General features: G+C 39.0%; 1 protein-coding gene across 1 annotated transcript; it reads right to left on the bottom strand.

The window, feature by feature from the left end:
• Positions 1-3,893: 3,893 nt before the first annotated feature.
• dmbx1a (diencephalon/mesencephalon homeobox 1a) lies at positions 3,894-15,056 on the bottom strand. The gene is made up of 5 exons (XM_074650801.1): positions 14,750-15,056; positions 8,639-8,812; positions 7,747-7,925; positions 6,156-6,561; positions 3,894-6,040 (listed from the first exon to the last, which is right to left on the bottom strand). The coding sequence occupies exons 2-5, from the start codon at positions 8,790-8,792 to the stop codon at positions 5,601-5,603; spliced, it is 1,179 nt and encodes a 392-aa protein (XP_074506902.1). The 5' UTR covers positions 8,793-8,812; positions 14,750-15,056; the 3' UTR covers positions 3,894-5,600.
• Positions 15,057-15,361: the final 305 nt, after the last annotated feature.

The raw sequence follows: 15,361 nt of genomic DNA, 5'->3' as shown, positions 1-15,361 counted from the left end.
GGAAATGCAACCGTAGATTTAGGCTGCAGCCAGATTAAGAAGAGAAAGAATGGGGGTTTTCTTCTCTCTAAGAAGATTACCCGGGGAGGGGCGAGATGGCAGTCAGAGTGTTTTAAGAAAAAAAGGACAAGAAGAAAATGGAAGATGAAGTGGAACTAAAGGAGGGTGGCCCAGGATACACCGTTTAGCCACCTGTTGTCAGCCTCTTGATATCACTTCTCTCCTCGTTTCTCTATCTCTATAACCGCCTATCTTTGCTCTGTCTCTTGCCCTATTAAACATATAAAAGTCAGAGTTTAAAAGGTCAAAAAGGGGGGCGAGGATTGTTGCCGTTTCACCCTCGAGCATCGTGTACGAGTTGAATTTATTTGAGCTTTAAGTTTTCAAGCAAGTGTGCAGCTGTGAGCCTGATTGTACTTGTGCTTCCCTCTCCCCTTAAGTTCCCGCTGGTGGTTTCCAGGAGGGCTTTGATGTGTATCTGGGCAATGAACTATTAGAGGGATTTCCCCGGGCCTGACAGCTCAGAGAATATGCGGTGAAATGGCGATGCCAGTGGGCTAAAAGAATGCTGGAAACAGGATTAGGATCATATTCTGGCAGACCCTGTCACCTCCTCAATGGGCCGTGGTTTCTAACGCTGGCACTTTTCATTCTCGCCATGGTTAAAACCTTTAAGAGAACCATGGAGAGGAGGGAGGGAAAAAAGCACTGATTGAATGGTACACTGTGATTTTTGTGTGGGGGGCTTGCTCCGGGGGCCTGTGTGTGTGTGTGTGCATGTGTGTGCATGTGTGTGTGTGTGAGGGAAAGAGAGTCAAAGCAGGAGATACAGCAAACTGGTGGGCCTATCAGATGTTTCAAAATATGTAAACCTTTAGTTTTTGCAGTCTTAAATCTATGTTACAAAGAAAAATGTGTACTCTACAATATTTACATGTTAGGTATACTTTTATAAAATACTTTTTTTGAGAAGTTAGGACAACTAAAATCTTAAAGTTGAACTGTCTGACATGGTTAAAGTTGCAGTCAATAACTTTGAGTAAATATGATAAATTATTAATATTATTATTTAACAGTCACTATATCCAGACAGTAGTGCATGAGACAGATAACCTGTGAAAAAATCATGTTCCTCTGTGTCCTCCTAGTGCCCTTAATGGCATTTGCAAGATTTCAATGTGCCCGAATCAAAACAACCAATCAGAGCCGAGCTGTCTCTACAGCAGCTGTCAGTCACTGCTCGCAAAACTCGTGAACTCCGATCAAACTGTCAAACTAGGCAGCGTTGATCAAATATGAGTAAAGATTTTATTACTGTAATAACTATTTCTCTACTCAGATGTTTTCAGAAACATCTTGTAGTGTACTGTTTAGCTATAGTGACAGTTTTATAAAAAATAACTTTTTCCCGTGTTTGCTCAAAGTTACTGACTGCAGCTTTAACTCTGTGGTAGAAAGAAAAAATAGGGATGCACCGATACCGATCGCGGATCTGATGTCGGGCCGATACTGAGTTTTATAGCTGGATCGGATATCGGTGACAATGGGGCCGATCTATTCAATTCAATTCTATGTTTATATACCATATACATTATATACTGGAATTTTAATTCCTTTTTAAGTTTTGATCAATTTGTTGCATTAAAAAGGTTTACACTTTTTATGGAGATCTTTTACCAAGTTGCTGGTGTACGATTATTTTAATAACAATTCAGTAAATTTATATCTATGTATTTATTTGTTACATTTTGTTTTACAAAGTTAGGACAGCAATGTTTAAGTCAAGCCTGATGTTTCCTTACACATAAAAGAATGATCCCAGTCACGTCCACACAGTGAGGCATACAGCTTATTAAAGACTAGTATCGGATCATAACCAAAGCCCAGGTAGCGCTATCGGTATCGGGACTGAAAAAGTTGGACAGTGCATCCCTAGAAAAGTGTACCTACGTGTTAGGTATACTTTTATAAAATACTTTTTTTGAGAAGTTAGGATAACTAAAATCTTAACGTTGCGCTGTCTGACATGATTAAAGTATTGGGTTCATATCTTCACATTGCTGCCACATTTTATTGGACGAATTCTTTTCAGACCTCACACAGACACACACACACTCACACACACACTAATACACACATGTCATCACTTGCTTAAAGGAAAGTAGATGGAGATACGTGTGTGTGCCTATAAATAGGTGGTTCTGGGGGTAAAGTGGTGAATATACAGCCCTGAGTGTTAGAGATGGAAGCACCTGATCCAGCATCAAGGGCTCAACACACTTGACCCTGAAGCAGTACAATCTAGCAATCCCTGTTCCCCCAGGGCGTGTGTGTGCGTGCGTGCGTGCGTGTGTATGTGTGTGTGTTTGGGGGATGGGTGTTAAGAAAAGAGAGAACATTTGGAACAAGAGTATTGTGTTATGTTCTCTGCTCCAGAGCCCCATGGGAGGAAATCCTGCCGTGTACCTGGACAGATTCGTACGCCTGGATAACAAGGACATTCACTTGTGCTGCATATCCACACCACAATCTTATCAGTCACACGAGCGGGACGCCCTTGGCTGAGGACACACACACACAGACACACACATGTATGTGGTGTAATAAAACACAACAAGGTTAGGGTGAGGTGTTACACCCACATTAACGCTGCTAATCTGGTGAGATCATTATCCTCCATCTATCCGATTGTTGGATAGTGGTCGTTCATAACGGTCAGAGAAGTTGCTCAGCGCAGCAGCCGAGGTGCATTTGTTATTTACACACACTGAGTGGAGGGAAATATATGTTAAAGGCCGATTCAATTAACAGCAGAGCAATGTCACACGGCCGCGTAAAGTTTACTGTGGGAAGAGCAAGGGCACAATTTTGGATGCGGGAAGCCTGATTGCCCCGCATGTGTTTGAGTGTGTGTGTGTTAGAGTGTGTGTGTTTGAGTGTGTGTGTTTGAGTGTGTGTGTGTGTGTGTGTGTGTGTGTGTGTGTGAGCAGGGTTGGGGTGGGGGTCTGTGCGTTTTGACAAACCATGCTGTTAAAGATATAATAGCAGCATAATCACCGCCCCAGGCCGTCATTCTTCAGGATAATGGCCTGCTTATTCATTGGGGATGGCTTATGTCTCCATGCGGCTTTTTTTTTTATTTTTTGAGATTACGTTGGTCTTTTTCTGTCTCTTTTGCTCGCCTACTCTTTGTTCTCATGCATTTTTATCTGTATTCTTTTTTAAATTGTTCTCTTAATTTGACCTTCTTCCCGTCCCTTCGTTGCCTTGATGCTTTTTCTTCACCTTGCCGCTTCTTTTTCCTCTCACCATCACCTTTTCTACCACACTCCTTTAATATATAACCTACATTTTATTTGTCTTGCCTATACGTATATTTTACTTTTACCAAAGTAGGAATTTAAACCAACTTTCCTCAGTTATTTTTGTGCATTCGATCAATAGATTTTATAGTTTGTGTACTCATTGAAAGGCAGATTAACAAAACTATGATTAATCGATTAGTCGTCAACTAGTAAATTCATCGCCAACTATTTTGATAATCGATAAATCGGTTCGAGTATTTTTTTAAGACAAAAAAAAGTCAAAATTCTCTGATTCCTGGTTCTTAAATGTGACTATTTTCTGGTTTCTTTACTCCTCTATGACCGTAAACTGAATATCTTTGACAAAACAAGACATTTGAGGAAGTCATCTTGGGCTTTGGGGAAACACTGATCGACATTTTTCACCATTTTCTAACATTCTTTAGACCAAACAACTAAGCGATTAATCGAGAAAATAATCAACAGATTAACTGACAATGAAAATAATTGTTAGTCGCAGCCCTAAACAACACCATTACAACATAGATCCTAAAGCTTATTGTTGTATTTCTAAATTCATGCTGGTTTTTTTTCCCATTTTTGTTGCAGATTTGAACCGATATCATCCTCACACTGTAAATATGCAGCACAGATAGTCTTCATTATAAAGATCTCCAAGCAACGTTTTTATTTGCGATTATTTTACAACAACACTAGTTCAAGTCTACATTGTTAGGGAGGAGTAAAGGAAACAACACTGCTGACGGTCCGCTCACTCTCTCCTCCACCATTATTATAAATCTATCTACCACTGGACCAAGTAGTTTGACAGAGACAGTGGGGGGGGGACAGCATTAGAATAATAGCAACAACAGAACTCGAATAGAGTCAAGACAGCAGTACACAGAGGACTCAGGTCAATTCACTCAAATCTGTTCACTTTCTTGTCTGGACTGCAACATACAGGAGGGGACAGTTTTCCAGCTGATACCAGAGAAGAAGCTGAACACATTTAAATTATGAATTAAACCCTTGATCGTTTACACAGACAACCAAGAGAGGAGGGGTGGACGGGGCTGCCGGTGAGCTCAGCAAATACAATCTTACAATCTGACAGCTAAAGGAATTTTATCTGAGACATTATCAATTATACAACATAATAGGAACTTTACAATTACCTTACCAGTAAACATTAATAGATAGACTTTTTTTTGTATTTTACATATTAAAATAATGTGCATTGTTTTTTCCCGAAATGAAGACATTAGCTTCCAGAACACATTAACAGAAAACATCAGTGTGTGATTCTCCTCATCAAGTGCTAACAGTCTGTCTGACTTTCAAATGAAAAGCTGCATGTTTCCTCAAGAGAATATTAAGGCGAGAAGAATAAATGCTGACATTTATCCAAACGTCCAAATTTGTTTACAATATCATTTCGTATTCAAGGGAAATTGATCAACTCACGGTAAAGTGGTGTCAGTCATGGTGCTACCAGACCTTTTGAATACATAAAAGCGGTCTTAAATGGTATGCATGCTCATAATTGCATTTGCCCCCGCTCCCTCAGCCCAGGGCAAAATGTAATTAAAAGCTTTGAGAATTTAGTCACTGAAATCATTTTCTCATTATCAAGCCAGCCTCGTGTACAAAGCGGCATATTACTGGCCATTAAACTGGCAAATTAGTCACTTTTAATTACGCTGTTGAGGACAACATGGCTCGAAGTTTATTTTTATTTATGTGCCGTTATGTAGTACATGCTATGTACATAACCACGCTGCTTAATTGAAATGTCAATGGTCCCTTTGCTGCACGAGCGATACCTTTTTCCTCCTGCCTTCAAAAGTGCCTCATTTATTCACATTATTCTTGTAAACATTATTTGCATTGTCTTTTAAACCGAGTTCATCCGTCATCAGCTGTGTATATCATTTTCAGTGATTATTTTTTTAGTTATTTCAGATGTTAAGAAGGTCCAGCTGTCTGTTGGAAACGTCATCATATGAGTCAGGAATACGTTCACTGTTCTGGTTCCAGAGGTTTTGCTTTTGGACCTTGAGCTGCAATGGAAGCTAAGAGGAGTCAAACCAGCTGTTGAAGTGTGTGTCTGTTAAATGGAGTTCTGTAGGTCCAGTGCATGTTGGCGTGTTTTATTCTTGGACATCTCTGCATGTCCTGTGCCCGTCTACTTGAGAAGGGGGTCGGTATACGGCTCCTAGAGAACTATCACAGTCACACAGACACGCAGTGGGATGGGGTGATGTGTAGTTTGTCCTCCATACAGTCTGATCCTCAGTTAGACATTGTGTCCAGTCCCAGCGAGGCGGCGTGCTGCTTGGCCCTCAGACGGAGGTTCTCGATGCTCGTGGTCTTGCTGTTGTGGCTGGCGAGGCCGCCGGCAGCCGACGCCTGCAGCAGCGGGCTGTTCCACACCTGCTGGGCGTGATGGGATAGGGACTGGTAGTAAGACTGGCAGGGCAGAGAGCCCAGCGGCGCCGGGGGCATGTTGACGTTCATTCCCAGGTAGGGGAGTGAAGACGGGGCGGAGAGGTCAAAAGCCGGGTAGTGCACCATGTTGTTGGTGGCGGCCATGTGCTGGCGGAACTGCTCCTGCAGACGAAACAGGCTGAGAGGGGAGGAGGAGTAGGCGTGGCTCTGGGAGAGAGGAGCACTGCTGGCCAGGCCGCTGCTGGAGGAGGAGGGGGTCACGGACGGAGAGATCAGGGGAGAGTCTGGACAGAGAGAAGAGGGGATTCACAAAGTTTAGTTATTGTAGTCAGCTGATAATAACAGGCTTGTAATGTTTGTGAAGGATAAAGAAAGGAGTAAAAATCACTATGTTCGTACCTGGTTTAGGGCTGAGTCTTTTGCAAGCTGGAGAAACATCCCCAGGAGTCACTGCTCTCTCACACTTCATCTCCTCTCTCTGATGATTTTTACTCTCGTCCTCCTTATCTGTGGCATTGTCCTCCGTCGCCGACTCGCTGCCAGAGTGTTCCGCCGACGTGACGTTCAGCTCCATGTCCAGCGGTGCAGGATGGACCGCAGGACCCTCTGTCTCCAGAGAAGAGGAGGAGGACGATGAGGAGGATGAAGGAGGGAGCTGGGTTTCGGGTAGGATAGCTGTGGAGGGAGGCGCGTCCTCCTTCTCGCTTCCTCCTTCCCCCGACGCCTCCTTCTGCTTCTGGAGCTGCTCCTTCTGGAGGCTGCGCTGCTTCTTGCGGAACTTGGCTCTGCGGTTTTTGAACCAAACCTGGCGGCAGAGGGGGAGAAGAGGCCGAGTTAGAGGGGGACAAGCATAAAAGATGTACAGTGCATGTGAGCTGTAGCAGGGACTTTAACACACACTAAATAATTGATTTCAGTCAGCGTCAAATGATTGATTGGCAAATGAAAAGCCCAAAAAGTCAATAAATGTCAGGAATAACAAGTCACAAGGCTGTAACAGAATGAACTTAGTTTAAAAACAAATTGGACCACTTGAAACTTGCGCTAAATTTCCATGAGGAAAAACTGGCATGGCCATTTTCAAAGGGGACCCTTGACCTCTGACCTGAAGATATGTGAATGAAAATGGGTTCTATGGGTACCCACGAGTCTCCCCTTTACAGACATGACCACTTTATGATAATCACATGCAGTTTGTTTCAAGTCATAGTCAAGTTAGCACACTGACACACTGACAGCTGTTGTCGCCAATTGGGCTTGAGTTTGACATGTTATGATTTGAGCAGATTTTGTTATGCTAAATGCAGTATACTTGTGAGGGTTTCTGGACAATATCTGTCATTGTTTTATGTTGTTTAATGCCACTAATTTCTTTAACGCAACTTGCAACTTAGCCCAGCCGCTATTCAATCTTTCAGAGGTTATAGCGGGCCCAGTTTTAAAGCTGTCATACTAGCTTGCCTTGCCGCGAAGCAGGTTAAATAATGCTCCAAACTTACGCTAAATTTCGGTGAAGAAAAACTGGCATGGCCATTTTCAAAGGGTTCCTCAGGGTTTCTGGACAATATTTGTCATTGTTTTGTGTTGTTAATTGATTTCCAATAATAAATATATACATTAATTTGCATAAAGCAAGCATATTTGTCCACTCCCATGTTGATAAGCGCGTTGAATACTTGACAAATCTCCCTTTAAGGTACATTCTGAACAGATAAAAAAGTTGTGATTAATTTGCGCAGTTAAATATTTTAATTGATTAACAGCCCTAAATATAGCATATTTATTTATATTAAATTTGTCTTACACCCCTTAGAAATCAAGAAGGCCTTATTACCCCCCATGAAGCTTTGGCGACCCTAGTGGGGACCGAGCCCCCCAGGTTGAGAAACCAGTGGAATACAATAGACACACGGTATAAAGCCATATCAGTATATCTTTTTGTCTACTGCACAGTGTTTTCTCCCCCTGTTAAGTGTATATATAAACATACCTGCACACGGGCCTCGGGCAGGTTGGTGCACATGGCCAGCCGCTCCCTCATCACCACATCCGGGTAGTGTGTCTTCTGGAAGGTCTTCTCCAGCGCCTCCAGCTGCTGCGCGGTGAAGGCCGTGCGGCTGCGGCGCTGCTTCCGGTGCTGAGAGCCGTAGCGAGCCTCCAGGATGATGTCTTGAAATGCGCAGCCGTTGGAAAGGAAACACACACGGCAAGTTTTATTTAACTGAGCATGATGGGAGATTATGAAGATATACACCTTATATATATACTTTATATTTGCATGAATGTCAGCTGCTATAAAACACCTGTTTTGTAATAACCTTGTGTGAAAGTTGAAGTTCATGCAGCTTTCATCATTATTTCATTAATTTTTTTTTTCAATAATATATTTATTGTTTTTTTGTTCGTTTGAAACAACAGAACAAACATTCACAGACGTCCCCAATAATAACATTCTCAGGTACCAAGAAACTTAACAAACCTAATATTAATATAAATAAGCCAGTATAGATACAGGAAAAAACATATATATATAAAAAAATAGATAAATAAGTTAAAAGAATAAAAAAAAATTAAAACAATCTATTTATATATACATATATATACTGTATACACATATACATACATATACGCATACGCAGTACATACACATACAAAAACACATATATTATTTCATTAATTAATTGGCTGGTTCCAAAGATGCCCAAATTAGATGTGGCTATTATTATTATTATTATTATTATTATTATTATTATTATTTTTACATATGTCACTTATACTGAACTTTACATGTAGAAAAATATCATGAAATACAAAATTATGGGTTTTCAATAGTTTGAAGCTAATTTGTGTGTGAGCGTGTGTGTGAGCGTGCACTTAATTACCAGCTAGTCTCTCTGCCAGTGTGAGCGCGTGCACGGACGGCCGGTAGTCTGGCGCGTGCTGCGCCTGTTGCGCGGCCTGCTGGTGCAGGTTGTACATGGCGCTGAGGGAGTTCATGGCGTGCAGAGAGTAACCGTTCACTCCGTAGTGCTGCATGCTGAGAGGTCACTATATACCTGCAGAGAGAGAGAGAGGAGGGCTGTGATGGTCAGATAATAGACACTTAAAGTCCCATATTGTAAAAAGTGAGATTTTCATGTCTTTTATATTATAAAGCAGGTTTAAGTGCTTTATAAATACTGTTAAACTATCAAAACACTCAATATACGGAGAAATACACACAGCCCGTATTCAGAAATTGCACATTTGAAACAAGTCGTTAGGATTTCTGTCCATTTGTGATGTCACAAATATACAATATTTAGACCATTATACGGTTTTAAACATAAACATTGTAAATGTGTCCCAGTTTATTTCCTGGTTGCAGTGTATGTAAATAACATCAGCTGACAGGAAGTTAACATTGACCCAAACTGTTGCCTAGCAACACAATTCCGTTGCAATTCCGTTGAAATGCACTAAAACGGAGCGTTTCAGACAGAGGATAAATACAGGTATATTCAGGCTGACAGTATGAGGAAAATACAGAGTTTTTTGAACATTACAGCATGTAAACATGTTTTAGTAGAAACATAAAATACAAGTATGAACCTGAAAATGAGCACGATATGGGACTTTAAAGGACATGCTGCTGATGGACACCATGTGATCTCACACCAAATAAGAAGAGCAGAATCATGTATTTATGGTGTAGATGCACGAGATTATTATTATCATTATTATTATTATTATTAGTAGTAGTAGTAGTAGCCCCTAAATGACAGCAGGTTCCTCGCTGCTCAAGGGCCAATAGATTTTAATGTGCAGCACTCAGACAAAAGTGTTATCCATTAACATCCAATTATGGCTGTGTTCAATCCATTAATTATACAAAAGGACTTTTAATTGGGGTAATTATCACTCGTTCCCGTAATGAACCGTGACGGATGCCTTATTCATGAATTTATTCATCTGTGATCCCGGAGAAGCCAAATCTCTTTGAAAAGCGTTTCTTCTGACAGATCAGATCAGGGCGTTGATGAGATGAGATGTGTTGGTAAAATGAAATAAGGAGATTTGTTCCGGGTCTCGGTGGCAAAAAAAAAAACCTGCAACCGGATAGCAGGATTATTTTTTAATAGGCTCTGATTACTGAATAAATGCTATTCAATTTTGACTTTTTCCACTTCTGAAAATTAATTTTCTTGCAACATTTAACAGCAAAGCTTGCAATTTATTTTGGGTCATTTTATTATTATTATTTATAATTAACATTTTAAGCCAAGAAGCTTGCAGCTTTTAATGATATGAACAGATTAATTTGTTGTAAAGTAAAACATCCATGTTATAGACTTTGTCACATTGGCAGCAATTTCCCCCAAACTCTATTTTCTCCTTCACGACTGAGATTTTCATAGATGAAGCGCTTGAGGACACGATTAGATATGTATTAGTATGGAGGAGGCTGACAGGAGGGAATATCTCTGAGGCCCAACCAGTTATTATAACTATTACAGAGAGACCACAGGGGGAAGATATAAATCTTTCTCCTGTATGACAGGTACAGTATCCAGGGAAATGCTTAAGTTATTGGACTTCTACAGATATACCTCTAAACATTTCTGACAAAACTTTCAGGTTATCATTTTTCTATAATTTTTGTTTTATTTAATTTGACTATAATTCACAACACTTTCTTTATGTATACTTATAAATATCAACAATTGAATAAGTATTTATTTCCAGTAGCCTATATTTAATATTTTAGAACCGTTTAAAATCAATCGGAAATTATGCAGGGTATTAATTTGAAACATAATTGATGCTAATTTGACCAAGGTCATACTCTTTATGTGACCTTATTACTGGTTGACATCTTTTAATTATGACTCGATAATTCTTGTAACAATCAAATGTCAATTAAATTACATTTTCAGTATAATACAATAAATAATAATAAATTACTCAATAATAACATGATTATTCTTATTCGTCTTATTATTCTTATTTTTACTATTATTTGTATTATTATTATAATAATAATAATTATTATTATTATTATTAATAACCATGATAATATTAATAATACCAATAATAATAATGATAATAATTGTAATAATAAGATTGATGATGATAGTAATAATAAGAATGACAATAATAATAAGAATATTTTGTTATTATTATTAATAATAATAACCATGATAATATTAATAATACCAATAATAATAATGATAATACTAATAATAAGAATGATGATTATGATGATAATAATAAGAATGACAATAATAATAATAACAATAATAATTTGTTATTATTATTATTATTATTATTATTATTACTATTACTATTGTTATTATTGATTCAAATAGGCCAATTAGGCTATTGTAAACCTGTTTTATAAGACAGAAAAGACTGGGTGGTCGTTCTTGTAAAAGGCTTTTTTTTTCCTACCCATTTCTCAGCTTTTCAAGTGTGTGTGTTAGTGTGTGCGCGCGCGCGTGTGTGCTCGTGTGCGTGTGTGTGTGATGCCCGCAGTGCCCATTCCCAGCCTATTAAGTGGCTGCTGCGGCTGATGAATGTGATCAGAGGGCAGTGGGGAATAGTTTAATTCGCCGGGACAGAAGGTGCTTCGCTAAACATTTACTTTACTCCCCCAAGTATTTCAGTTGAATGGACCCAAACCCCCCTTCCTCCTCCTCCTCCTCCTCCTCCTCTCTGGCGGCCTCTTATCCCATCGCCCCGGGGCACCGTTTTGGCTGAGATGTGGATGTGGATGTGGATGTGGATGTATGGCCTCTCCGCGGGTAAAAATATGCATGTTGATCCCCATTTGGCTCCCCGTCTAATGGAAGTGCAAATAGGTTTCGACTGCGAGGCCCTCCATTTATCATCACCGCTGACACGGACGGACGTTACAGTGGAGGAGAGGACTGCTGGCTGGCTGGCTGGCTGGTTGGCTCTGGGTTGTGCGCGTGCGTGCCCAAATGTGCGTGCGTGCGTGTGTGTTCTAGTAAGAGGATTTTTCTCAATTTTCTGTTTTTCTCTGCAAATGAAGGTGCATTTTAATTGGATTATTCTTCAAATCACACAAAATGTATAAGGGAAAGAAATGCATCATGTATCTATAAACGTGTCTGAAAAAGTACAGATTTGTATTTGTTTACACCTGCAAGCACTGATGGAAGTTTGAGGAACTAAAAACGCCATTTGTTTCAATCTCACTTTTTTTGCAAAATGCAATAATCTGCAAATATAAATTCTCAATCATGAGTTTGTGGAACTAAAAACGCCATTGGCTGGCTGGTGAGCTCTGGATTGTTTGGGAGCTCCCGTGCACGTGTGCGCGTGCGTGCCGAAAATGTGTGTTCTAGTAATAGGATTTTTATGTACTGTCTCTAAATTATTTCTTTACAGATTCAAATTAGTATTTTTTTATAATCTTCTTTCTTGTGAAGAACATTACTTCTGTTTTTTATTCAACTGAAAACTTAAATCTGCCTTTCAAAGTGATTTATTACCATCATATCTTCCAATATCTAATGATACATTTTCAAAAATGTTATTTATCATAATTGAGAATACTTATCACACTCCATTTTCTACCTCATATGTATCGGAAATTTCAGATCCTACTTTGACCTAAATAGTGATTTATTCAATTCCTATTTAAGTGTAAATGAATCAGACTTTTCCTTCCTTCATCATATTATACACTTTTCTACATCAAAGAATACTGCAGCTACTGTTTCTTTATCAACTTTCCTTACTTCATCCTCTAGACAACACTGTAAGACTGGATTAGTCTATTTTTCAAAGTTTTCAAGTAACCCTGATTAGGAAGATAAAAAAGACCAAACTGATCGTTAAGTACCTCTGGTTTCAGGCTTTACAAATTTACTGTATTTTCCACCTATATTATTTTAATGAAGGTGCATTTGAATTGGATTATGCTTCAAATCACACAAAATAAATGCATCATGTATCTATAAACATGTCTCAAAATGTACAGATTTTGTAATTGTTTACAGCACTGATGGAAGTTTGAGGAACTAAAAACGCCATTTATTTTAATCTTTCAATCTTGGCTGGCTGGTTAGCTCTGGGCTGTTTGGGAGCTCCCGTGCACGTGTGCGCGTGCGTGACAACATGTGCGTGCGTGTGTGTTCTAGTAATAGGATTTTTCTAAATGTTTCTGTTTTCTCTGAAAATGAAGGTGCATTGTAATTGGATTATGCTTCAAATCACACAAATAAACGCATCATGTATCTATAACACTATACATCCTATATACCATATAACACTATACATCCTATATACCATATAACACTATATATAACACTATACATCCTATATAACTATTACACTATACATCCTATACAACTTTATAGACTGCACATATGCACATACTACATTTATTTATTGACGGACTATGTTCACCCATTTACTCTGTATCTTTAATATCTATATTGTTGTTTTTATAATTTTTGTATATCTCCTGTGTTTCACTCTGTTTGCTGATGTTTGCTGATGTTGCTGCTTTGACACCTGAATTTCCCTCCGGGGATTAATAAAGGTTCATCTTATCTTATCTTATCTTATCTTATCTTATAAACATGTCTCAAAATGTACAGATTTTTATTTGTTTACAGCACTGATGGAAGTTTCAAATTTCAATCTCACTTTTTTTTTTTTTTTACAAAATGCAATAATCTGCAAATAAAAATATCCTGATTATCTGTTTGCCCCCAAGTAAACTTTTTTTTTTTTTAGCCTGTCTTCTCACCCTTACACCTTTTCATATTTACCACTCCATCTCTGGTCATAGCCTGTATCCTCCTGCCCATATCTAATCCAGCACAATGGCTCATCACTGTGAGCCTGTCAGACTGTTATTGTCATTCATAAGCCCTCTCCTCTCTCTGGTGCTCCAGGCTCTGGGCCCTCCTGGCTGGCAGCCCACCGCTCAATGCTTCGATTATCAAACCGTCATTATGTAAATTGGCATGTACAGTTCAACTCTTTGATCCGGTTAAATTAGGAAAAATGTTATTTGCTAACAGCCCTCAGGGGCACGAGTCGACCTGACAATCTGCTCTTTGCTGTGTCACAGTGTTAAACTGTCTGTCAGAGGGACGAGCTGCTATTATGAAGGAGATTTGATATGCAGAAGACTAGACAGAAATTTAAAGGTATTTTTTAATGTCTGATATTTTTGTTTTGTTGTTAACTTATTTTAAGATCCCAAATGTTAATGCGAAATTTATTTTTCTATTAAGAATGCAAGACATAAGTGTAAACTTTTGTTTTATGTTGTGCTTCTGTGAATTTGTGCCACTTTAATAATAATAATAATAACCTTTATTTGTATAGCACCTTATAGTTACAAAGTGCTTTACATAAGTTAAAATAGTGCAAACATCAAGATAAAAACAATACTGAATAAAAACATAGGCAAAAATAAAATGCTGAACATAAAACTTTCATAAGACTTTAGAGTAATTGCGATTTAATTTTAATAGACCAGGGTCACGTGTGCAACCATAATGAGTCCCTTTTATTTTGGGTATATAATTTTTAGGCTCACGTATAAAAAAAAAAATAGGTGTTTTTTAAATTTATTTATTTATTTATTTTTGTATTATTTATGTGACCGTTGTGCATTTTAGTTCTCACGCCTGCAGGTTACATTTTGGGTTGCACACTGAAACTTTAAAATACCACATTTATCATAACAAATACACAATATTTCCAACCAAGGAGCCACTAAATCTCCACTAAATTGAAAGAAAAAAATCAATATTTGATGCAGACTATACTGGGATAATTTTTCACATTATGAACACAATAAAAAGTCATTCATGATTCAGATGCAATGGAGCTTGCTTCAGAAACTGGCTGATAAAATTGCGCACCAAGTTTAACATGGACATTAGAGCTTTTACGCACAAGTCGCAACATGAGAAATAACCTACTAATAACCGAATAAAGAGACTATATGGAGAAAAAGTTTTTACCTCTTGTGTAGAGACACTTGTCTTTCCAGTCACTTCGTCCACAGCCAGCACAGAGAGACTCCTCAACTTTCAGCTTTCTCTTCCAAATGCCCACTTTTTTCCGTCCTTTTGTCCGACACTGAGATCCACACAAGTCCTCCTCCAGTCTGTTGCTTCACCTGCAGTCCCGTCAGTCCGCTCTGCTCTGCTCGCGCTCCACCTGCTCCTCTCGTAGTGAACTCACCGCGTCTCGCGCAGAAGTGGGAAAGTGCCATCTGCTGGTGCGCGAGATGCCCGCGCGGAGGGATTTTAAGGAGAGCTCAGTGGGGGTCATATCGGCTTTCTATTGGCTCTCCGAGCTGTCAGTCAAGTAAATGAGATATAGCTGATGATCGTCCAGCGTCCAGACTCTGGCGCACTGACTCCTGGAGTTATTTTCAAATATGATCAATTTAAGCACATTATGTCCCATTAAATCCCTCCGTGTCTCTCTACACGGTTTTTGTTTTTTTCTCTTTTCATTTATTGAAATTGATAAACATCCCCCAAAATGTGAAGCTTTTTTATGGCTAGATTTTGGGCAAAATGTGTAGATATTGTTTTATGGTCGACATAAAGTAGGATGGATAAACA

Source organism: Sebastes fasciatus, chromosome 11, assembly GCF_043250625.1.
Source record: "Sebastes fasciatus isolate fSebFas1 chromosome 11, fSebFas1.pri, whole genome shotgun sequence".
Taxonomy (NCBI): domain Eukaryota; kingdom Metazoa; phylum Chordata; class Actinopteri; order Perciformes; family Sebastidae; genus Sebastes; species Sebastes fasciatus.
This window is presented reverse-complemented; position numbering and strand designations above follow the sequence as displayed.